General features: G+C 58.1%; 1 protein-coding gene across 2 annotated transcripts in view; it reads left to right on the top strand.

Annotated features, from left to right (window-relative positions):
* The first annotated feature begins 545 nt into the window (after positions 1-545).
* Positions 546-9,395, top strand: part of KLHDC8A (kelch domain containing 8A) — a 9,670-nt gene continuing 820 nt past the window's right edge. The window contains exons 1-6 of one of the 2 annotated variants that reach the window (XM_042013649.1): positions 546-894; positions 6,322-6,744; positions 7,287-7,451; positions 8,055-8,270; positions 8,738-8,839; positions 9,129-9,348. In XM_042013649.1, coding sequence (XP_041869583.1) covers positions 6,369-6,744; positions 7,287-7,451; positions 8,055-8,270; positions 8,738-8,839; positions 9,129-9,322 — 1,053 coding nt within the window. In that variant the 5' untranslated portion in view covers positions 546-894; positions 6,322-6,368 and the 3' untranslated portion in view covers positions 9,323-9,348. Of the gene's footprint in view, positions 895-4,881; positions 5,587-6,321; positions 6,745-7,286; positions 7,452-8,054; positions 8,271-8,737; positions 8,840-9,128; positions 9,390-9,395 lie in introns of those variants that run through there. The other variant, XM_042013651.1, reaches the window with a different exon arrangement.

The following is a 9,395-nucleotide window of genomic DNA, read 5'->3' as shown; positions in this document are numbered from 1 at the left end:
TCCATCCATCCATCCATCCATCCATCCATCCATCCCTCCATCCATCCATCCATCCCTCCATCCATCCATCCCTCCATCCATCCCTCCACCCATCCCTCCATCCATCCATGGATCCATCTGCAGCACTTGGAGGAGAAGGAGACGCTTCCAACACCTTTTGAGGGAATCGGGTCAAGGCAGAAAAACCCCGGGATGACCGACGGGCTGGGAGAAGGTCCCAACATCCCACTCCCCCAAGCTCCTTGTGGGGTGCAGGAGCAGAATTTGGGGGTTCTGCTGCCTTGCCGTGCCCCTTTTCCCCATTCCGGGGTGACACCCATGGGATGGGCTCTTCCCTCCCTGATCCCTGGCATTCCCCCAGGGGCAGCCCCCATCCCTTCCCACCATCACCGCGGGGTCTCTGCCTCCTCTCAGCTCCGTCTTTCCAGCTCCTGCTTCCCGATTTTTGCCCTCCCGCCTCTCTTTCCCAGGAGTTTTGTCGGTGCCGGTTTAGGGCGGGGAGCGGGGGGAGCGCGGCCGTTCCAGAACATCCTGTGCGAGCGTGGGGAGCCATAAAAGGCTTAGGGATGGACTGGGAACGCCGGGAATTCGCACGCACAGCCCCGGCTGCCGCTCCGAGGAGGAGCCCAGATGGGGAAACCCTCCCCGCCTTGAGCGTCCTACATCTTCCAGAGGGGGAACTGCAGCGCCGCTGGATTTACGCGGATTTTTGTTCCCGTTTTTTTCCCCCCCTCCCACGCAGCAATTCCCAACCCCGGCTGCTCCCGGCGCCGCTCGCAGCCCGGCGGGGAGTGGGAGGAAGGAAGGGGATGCTCGGAGGATTTGGGAAAAGGGGAAGTTGCGGAGCTTTTCCAGCCATGCTCCACCTGCGCTCGGCGCGGCGGCTCCGGAGCTGTGAGTATTCCCGAGAAATCCTGGGAAAGGAAGGAGGGAGGGAGGGAATTCCTCACTGGAGGTCACTGGGTCATTTGGGGGGGGATTTGAGACCCCGGGTCCTCCCAGGCTTTTCAGCCTCAAACAAAGCTCGGAGTCTGCGTTTCCCTTCCAAAAATTGGGTGAAGAAAGATGATTTTTTCCTTACTTTTTGTGAAGAAGGATGGGGTTTTCCCTTACTTTTTTTTCCCCCCCAGTAGCCCCCAAATCCCTTCTTTTCAGCCTTTCTCCTCCCAGCATCCCCACTGCCATTTTTCCAGCCTTTCTCCCAGCCCAGGCCCTGGCAGTGCTGGGGTTGCTGTGACCTCCCCCATCTGTGATCCGGCCAGAGCTCTTCCCATTCCCTGTGCAGCCGAAATAAAGAGGAAAAGGAGCTCTGGAAACACAACCTGAGAGGCTGCAGGGCTCGGAAAAGCCCTTCTGGCTTTCACTCGTGCAGGAGAGGAGCTGTTGGGGCAGAGGGAGATTTTGGTGGGAGCTGGATGGGGAAGGGAGACCCTTTGCTCTTGCAGGTGGGTCCTTGCAATAAAATAAAATAAAATAAAATAAAATAAAATAAAATAAAGTAAAATAAAATAGAATAAAATCTCCTGGGCTAAACTGTGACATGAGCAAACCTCACCTTGCTCCACTGATTTTTCAGCCCACCCACGATAAAAAAAAGGCTGATCTGGGCTCCTTCCCCTCTTTCAAAAAATGAAGCAGCTTTTGTCCCTGTCCCGGAGCTGTGGCTGCCATCCTCCTGCTGGGGAATATTTCCTTCCACAATCCCCCTCCCTCCCATCAGCAGGAAAATTGCAGCCCGCAGGAGGAGGCTGGAAAGGATCCCGAGGGACCGGGGTGGGGGAGGGGGTGAAGCTGGGGGAGGCCGGAGCGGTCCCAGCTGCTCCTGCATCCCGGAGGATGCTCGGGATCAGGGGGTACAATACGAGCTCTGCTGTTTCCCTCTGCTTGGCACAACGAAATCTCTTCTAATTCCAGTGGTTTTCCCTCTTTTTGCCTGTTTTTTTTTTTCCAGGGAGAGGCAGGGAACCGGCGGCGTTTGGTTGTTGTTGTTGTTTTTGTTGTTATTTTCCGGGCGGTTGTTACTATGGCGAGGGAAGGCGGGCAGGTCTGGAATCCCCGGCTGACAATTCCATGCCTGCTCCTTTCATTCCCAGCTGCCGGGGTTGGAGCAAAGGCACCAGAATCGGGCTGTTCCCGGCCCCTTTTCCCTTGGGACGCGGGGGAGAGGAGGATCCTTTTTCCCGAAGTTTCCCTGGTGGATTTCTCTGTCCCGCTGAGGACTGGCTGGGGGTGTCTGACCTGCTCCTGGTGGCATGGAGGCGTTGGCAGACGGGATTTTTGGGGCTGTGGGGATCACCCTGGATCTGTCCCATTCCCAAATGGGAGGAGATTTGGGTTCCGGACTGCTCATGCGCTGGCCCTTGGAATTTCGACCCTGGAGCAGCAAGACTTCCAAATCCTGGAGAGAAGAGAGATGGGAATGGAAGGAAAAGAAGCTGCCGTGCTCTGACCTCTCTCCCCGTTCATCCCGTGAATCCCTTTAAACCCCACCAGCCTGGCTCCGATAAATCCCAAATTACCGCAGGCCCAGAAATGCCACGAATCCAGGGCCTCTCCCAAATGATGAATGGGTTTTCCATGGAGGGAATATCCAGGGAGAGGTCCCGCTGTCCCCTGGAGCCCTGACCCCCTCTCAGGGCGTGCTGTGGGGCTGCCCCTGCCCATCCATGCTCCAAATCCACTTGGAAAAGGCCCTGGAGGGTTTGTGGGTGCTCTTAGAGCCGGGAATTTTATCCTGCATGGATAAGGACTGGAGCGGGCTCGGCCCCATCCCCGCCGCCTCCGCTGCTGGAAAAGCAATTTCCCTTCCTTTGGATTTCAGACGTCGGTCAGTTTGGGATACCGAAGCTGTAATTCCCTGTGCCCGGGAGGGGAATGAGGCTGCGGGACGCTTTCCCAGCTCCCTGCACGGCGCTGGTGTCGCTTCCCGATGAAATCCAGGTGATTTTGGAGAGCCGGAGGCGAAGGCGTGGGATCAGCGTGTGAGCCTGACCTTGATTTCCTTAAAATAGCACGGGAGGGAAGAGGAGCGGATCCTTTGTGTGCCAAGGCAGCTGAATTCAGGCAGAGCTCTGCATTCCAGCCGAATTCCCAGCTCTTTGCTGCGTTGTTCCCGCGAGGGACCTGCCCAGAGAAATCCTCATCCCTCTCCAAGCGCTCTCTGCGTGCTGGGATGTTGAAAAGGAATTTTTAGGCAATTTGAGGCAATTATTCCTAAGCTTTGGACAGAGGAATTGCCTGGCCCCAGGTTCTGCTCCTGGCAGGCGCCGGAGCGATGCTGGTTGTGCCTCATCCCAGCACTTTGGATTCGAAGGAAGAGAGGCACGGGGTAAAAAAAGGATTTCCTGGATGTCTGGATGCAAATCCATCGTGCTGCTGGAAACAGGAGCTGGCTCTGCTTTGCTGATTAGCCGCCCCAGGCTGAATTTGTCCGTGAAAATTCACCTGGAAAGGAAAAAAATCGTTCACGGAGGCAGAATCCCAGAGCCGCTGGAGCTGGCAGGGCACAAATCCCGGAGCTGCTCAGGGAGGGCAGAGCAGCAGCGGGATCTGGGCTGGGGTTCGCCCCTTTTTCCCTGGATTTTGGGAGGATGGGAAGCGTGTCTTGATGTGCTGCTGCTGTTTTTTATCGTGGCTTTGTGTTCCTTTGTCCTGCGGCCCCTGTGGGGCCTGGAATTGCGCCGGGAATTGTGGATGAGCCCACAGCAGGTCCTGGACCCCAGCCCAAGGAGGATTTATTTATCAACCCCATTCCTCATGCCATAAATGCTGTTTGGTGCGCACCCGAAAATTTATTTGGGAAGATAAATAAAAAGAAACAGCCCTGCTTGGAATGACTGGATTTTATGGTAGCTCAGAGCTGGATGGGAAGGGATTTTCCTGGATTCCAGTCCAGGCATGAGCCCTTTTTCACCGATGCTTTCAATTTTCTTTATAGAATCATAGAATCCCTGGATGATTTGGGTTGGAAGGGCCTTAAAAAATCCTCACCCTGCCATGGGCACAGACACCTCCCACTATCCCAGGTTGCTCCAGCCTGGCCTTGGCCACTTCCAGGGATGTGGGATCCCTGCCAGCCTCGTGTGATTCCCACTTTCAGAGGAGCTGCGGGAGCAAACAGGAGCCCGGAAATCCCCCCTTGGGGCGGCTCTGGGGTTTGCAGGGATCCCAGGATGGCAGCAGCGCCGTGCTCAGCAGGAACGCTGCGCTGTCCCTGGCGCTGGCTCCAGGGCCGCCTCTGTCCCCCTGCTGACCCGGGGGACGCAGCAGCCGGGAATTTTTAGGAGAAACCACATGAAATTCCCAGCACTCAGGAGGTGCGGGGGATGCAGGATTCCAGGGGGATCCTGCTCCACGCTGTGATCCCGGGAATCCCCCGGCTGATCCCGGGGCCCGGGAGGCCGGAGGGGGCTGTTGCTAAGCCACGCCTGCGGCTGCTCCCGGCCGGCTCTGCTCAGACCCGGCAGCTCCGTCCTGGGGCAGGGAATTCTGCAGATCCCCCTCGTTCTGTCTCTGCTCCAGCAGGAAACAAGTCTGCGTCTGCTTTTTTGGGGGGAAAAAGGAGGAATTTCCCCCTGGAAAACCCAAGGGGTGTCACTCCTGGATGATTTATTTGTGCTTGGGCACCTTGGATGGGACAGAGCCACAGGGCCGGGTGTCAGTCAGGGAGCAGGGACATGGATTCGGGGGTCAGGGACACAGATTTGGGGGTCAAGGACATGGATTTGGGGGTCAGGGACATGGATTCCGGGGTCAGGGACACAAATTTGGGGGTCAGGGACATGGATTCCGGGGTCAGGGACACAGATTTGGGGGTCAAGGACACAGATTTGGGGGCCAGGGACATGGATTCGGGGGTCAGGGACATGGATGCGGGGGTCAGGGACACAGATTTTGGGGTCAAGGACATGGATTCAGGGATCAGGGACACAGATTTGGGGGTCAGGGACACAGATTCGGGGGTCAGGGACATGGATTCGGGGGTCAGGGACACAGATTTTGGGGTCAAGGACATGGATTCAGGGATCAGGGACACAGATTCGGGGTCAGGGACATTGTTTTGGGAGTGACCCTCTGCTCCAGCCCCGCTCTGCTGCCAGCGTGGCTCTTCCCGGCTCAGTGGGACCTCAGCATCCCCATGGAAAACCCTTAGGAATCTGTGCACGGGGAGAAGAGGGAATGCTGCTCTCCCAGCACAGCTGAGCCAGGAATGTGCCTTTTTTGGGGATTTTTTGGCCGGGGCTGGCTTTGCCCTTCAGAGCCGTGTCCCAAAATCTGAGCGGGCAGCAGCCGCCGAGAGCCGCCGCAGGGACAAAGGGAATTCTGCCTTTGGCTGCGGGCAGGTGTTGGACACCAAGGCGGAGATGTCGGAGCAAAACCGCTTCTGCCGCTCTCCCTTCGCCCCCTCTCCGTCCTCCCGCGCTCATTAAGCTCATCTGCATCGCGCCTAATGACGTTTGGAGACAGGAGACCGCGGGGGTTCCAGCCCGCTCCCCCTGGGATCCCTCCCGGCTCCCGGGGATGGAGAGGAGGGAGCTGGGGGTTGCTGTTTTCCTCAGGGTGAGGAAGATCAGGAGGAGGAACCAGGTGGGTCAGAGAAGGAGAAGTTGGCCAGCAGGCCGGAAAACAGGCGCGGAACGGGCAGACGCCGGGTTTCAATGTCACCTGGGGGCGGGGAGCTCGGGAAGCAGAAGGACAAACTGACTCCGACCTTCTTGCCTGGGGTTTTTTTTCCCTGGTTTGTTTGTTTGTTTCTTTCTTTCCTACCCCTTTTTGGTTTGGTTTGGTTTTATTTTAGGCTCGGTCTCTGCGTGAGCTGCCGAGGCAGCTCTGGATGTGCAGGATTGATGGAGAGGCACTGAGAGGTGCCGGCGGTGCTGCTCTGCGGTGGGGGTGGCACTCTGGTGTTTTCCCTCAGTTCAGGAGGGATCTGTGGAAGGGTCTGGAGAGTCCCGGGGGAGCCGGGAAAGGGGCTCAGCCTGGAGTAAAGGAGGCTCCGGGGGAATTTCTGGCTCTGCACAACTCCCTGACAGGAGGGGGCAGCCGGGGGGGGGCAGATTTGGGATCTTATCCTAGGGAATTTGGGGTGGGATGAGAGGGAACGGCCTCAAGCTGTGCCCGGGGAGGTCAGGGTGGAATTTCAGCAGGAATTTCCTCATGGAAAGGGTGCTCAGGCCTTGGCAGGGGCTGCCCAGGGAGGCTTGGAGGCATCCAAGGCAGGCCTGGACGTGGCACTCAGCACTCGGGGCAGGGATTTGGCACAGCTTGGCCGATCCTGGAGACCTTTTCCACCCTCAGTGATTCCAGAATTCTATTTTCCAGCATAACCCCCCCCCCTTCCCGTGGGCAGAAACCCCCCGGTGGCCACCATGGAGCTGCCCAGCACCAAAGACTTCCAGTGGAAATCGCTGGCGCCGCTGCCCAGCCGCAGGGTGTACTCCACGCTGGTGGAGGCGGCCGGGCAGGTCTTCGCCGTGGGCGGCTGCGACGACAACGGCGTCCCCGTGGACTCCTTCGAGGTCTACTCGCCCGAGGCTGACCAGTGGGCAGCGCTGCCCCCCATGCCCACGGCCAGGGCCGGCGTGGCCGTGACCACGCTGGGCAAGAGGATCATGGTGATCGGCGGGGTGGGCACGAACCAGCTGCCGCTGAAGGTGGTGGAGATGTACAACACGGACGAGGGACGCTGGAGGAAGCGCAGCTCGCTCCGGGAGGCCGCCATGGGCATCTCGGTGACGGCCAAAGGCAAGGAGGGACCTGCCGGGGCCGCCTGTGGGGTGGTGGGATGGGGGATTTCGGGATCTGCTTGAGGAATTGGTGATTTAGGTTTGACTCTCTGAGCTTTTGTGCTCAGGCGCAAAAACTCTCTGGGTGATGGCCCAGGGTGGCTTCGTTCATCTCCAAAACATCTCCTGTGCTTCCAGGAGTTGGGCCTCGTGCGTTTGTCACCTCCCACCCTCCCGAGATGCTCCACAGGAGGCTGGAAGCGCAGACAGAGCCACCCCCGGGTTTGTCACCAGCCCTGGTGGCTCTGCTGGTCCCTGGGGGTGTTTTGGACAAGCTCCAGGGGCTCAGATCCAACTTTCCTGTGGGTTTGCAGTGAATTCTGGTCCTTGAGTGGATTTTTTTGGTGGTGGGGATGGATTTGTGCAGAGGAGGGGGGATTTCAGCTCCTTTCCTGTAGCAGTTTTGTGGGAATTTTTTTCAGGGGGGGATTTGTGGATTTCTGCTGCTTTCCTATGATAATTTTGTGGGATTTTTGGCGTGGTTTCTTTCCCCCCATCCAGACTACAGGGTGTACGCAGCAGGGGGGATGGGCTCGGACCTGCGGCCCCACAACTTCCTGCAGCACTATGACGTGCTCAAGGACATCTGGGTGTCCCTGGCTGCCATGCCCACGCCCCGCTACGCGGCCACGTCCGTCCTGAGGGGCAGCAAGATCTACGTGCTGGGTAAGGCCCAGCCCTGCCCCCTCCGCCTTGGCCTCCTTGTCCTTCTCCTTCTCTCTCCTCCTCTCTTCTTTCTCCATTTTTGTCTTTCTTTCTTCTTTCTTCTCCTCCTTTTTCCTCCCTTCTCCTTCTCCTTCTCCTTCTCCTTCTCCTTCTCCTTCTCCTTCTCCTTCTCCTCCTCCTCCTCCTCCTCCTCCTCCTCCTTCTCCTTCTCCTTCTCCTTCTCCTTCTCCTTCTCCTTCTCCTCCCTGCTTTTTCTTCCCTTTTCTTCCCTTTCTCTTCCTTCTCCTCCCCTTCCCTTCCTTCTCCTCCTCATCCTCCTCCTCTCTCTCTGGATCCAAGCTCATCGGAGCTGCAAAAGCTCCCTGAGCCCGATCCTGGCTCTGCTCTGGGTTTGTCTGGATCAAACGGGTGCATTTCAAACACCTCCCTGTGCCAACACCGCGGGGAGGGGGATAGGCTGGAAAATTGAAAATTCGGCTTTTTCCTGCCATGAAACAGAGAAAAGGAGCACAGAGAGGCAAAAAAATCCCCTGTTTCACTCAGGGGCCTGGAGATCCGAGGCTCCTGCAGCCCCTGAGCTGGGATTCCCTCTCCTCTTCCCAGGGGGAAGGCAATCCAAGTACGCCGTCAACGCCTTCGAGGTTTTTGACACGGACACCAGGTCGTGGGCCAAGTTCCCCAACATTCCCAACAAAAGGGCCTTCTCCAGCTTCGTGCCCACCGAGGACAAGCTCTTCAGCCTGGGGGGGCTGCGCCAGGGCCGGCTCTACCGGCAGCCCAAGTTCATGAGGACCGTGGACGTGTTCGACCTGGAGCAAGGTGGGGGCTGGCCCTGCCCCTCCCTTCCAGAGGGGCTTGGGGGCACGCGGGGCTGGTTTTGGGGTTTGGGGACACACAGGGCTGGGTTTGGGGTCTGAGAACACACATGACTGGTTTTGGGATCGGGGACACACAGGGCTGGGTTTGGGGTTTGGGCCCACGCAGGGCTGGGTTTGGGGCTCTGCTGGCCTTGCAGAGCTCAGAGTTCCCATCAGCTGTTGTCTTGAGCTCAGTTTAGAGGACGATTTCCAGCCAGAATTAACAAGCAGAATGGGAAAACCACAATCCCGAGGCAGCTGGATCCAACAGCTCCTTCCTGGCGTGCTGGGGGCAAACCCGACCCATTCCATGGGGTTTTATCACCCCAAGGTGCAGCAGCCAAACTGCACTTCCACAAGCCAGGGGCTCAGATGCTTTCTGCAGGAGCAGATGATTCCATAAAACCCAGCGTGTCCTGCCCTTCCCAGGTGGGTGGATGAAGATGGAGCGCTCCTGTTTCCTGAAGAAAAGGCGAGCAGACTTCGTGGCCGGCTACCTGCAAGGCAGAGTTGTTGTGGCTGGGGGCCTGGGTGAGGCTCTGGGACTGGTGGGAACCCATTAAAATCATGTGGGAATTTTTGTCATCCCAGAAGAGGGAGAAATCCCAGCCCTGGCTGGTGGGAGGGAGCAGGGAAAGCAGCCCCCATAAGGGGTTGGGGTACAGAGCAGCCAAGAGATGCTCTGGACAGCTCCAAGCTCCAGGGGCTCAAATCCAACTTTCTTGTGGGTTTACAGCAAATTCTGGTCCTTGAGTGGATTTTTTTTTTTTGCGGGGGGAGATGGATTTTTATCATCCAGCGCCTCCATTTGTGCTTCCAGGGAATCAGCCGACGGTGCTGGAGTCGGCAGAGGCTTTCCACCCGGAGAAGAACAAGTGGGAGAGCCTCCCCCCCATGCCCACCCCGCGCTGCGCCTGCTCCAGCATCGCTCTGCGGGACTGCCTGCTGGCTGTGGGCGGCGTGAACCAGGGGCTCAGCACGGCCGTGGAGGCCCTGTGCCTCTCTGATTCCTGACCGGAGCAGGATTCCACCTGGAGCAGGTCCCTGTGCCTCTCTGATTCCTGACCGGAGCAGGATTCCACCTGGA

The sequence above is a fragment of the Corvus kubaryi genome, unplaced genomic scaffold (genome assembly GCF_017639235.1).
Source record: "Corvus kubaryi isolate FWS band 111438036 unplaced genomic scaffold, C.kubaryi_AGA036_p1.0 split1-37355, whole genome shotgun sequence".
In the NCBI taxonomy this organism is placed as follows: domain Eukaryota; kingdom Metazoa; phylum Chordata; class Aves; order Passeriformes; family Corvidae; genus Corvus; species Corvus kubaryi.
This window is presented reverse-complemented; position numbering and strand designations above follow the sequence as displayed.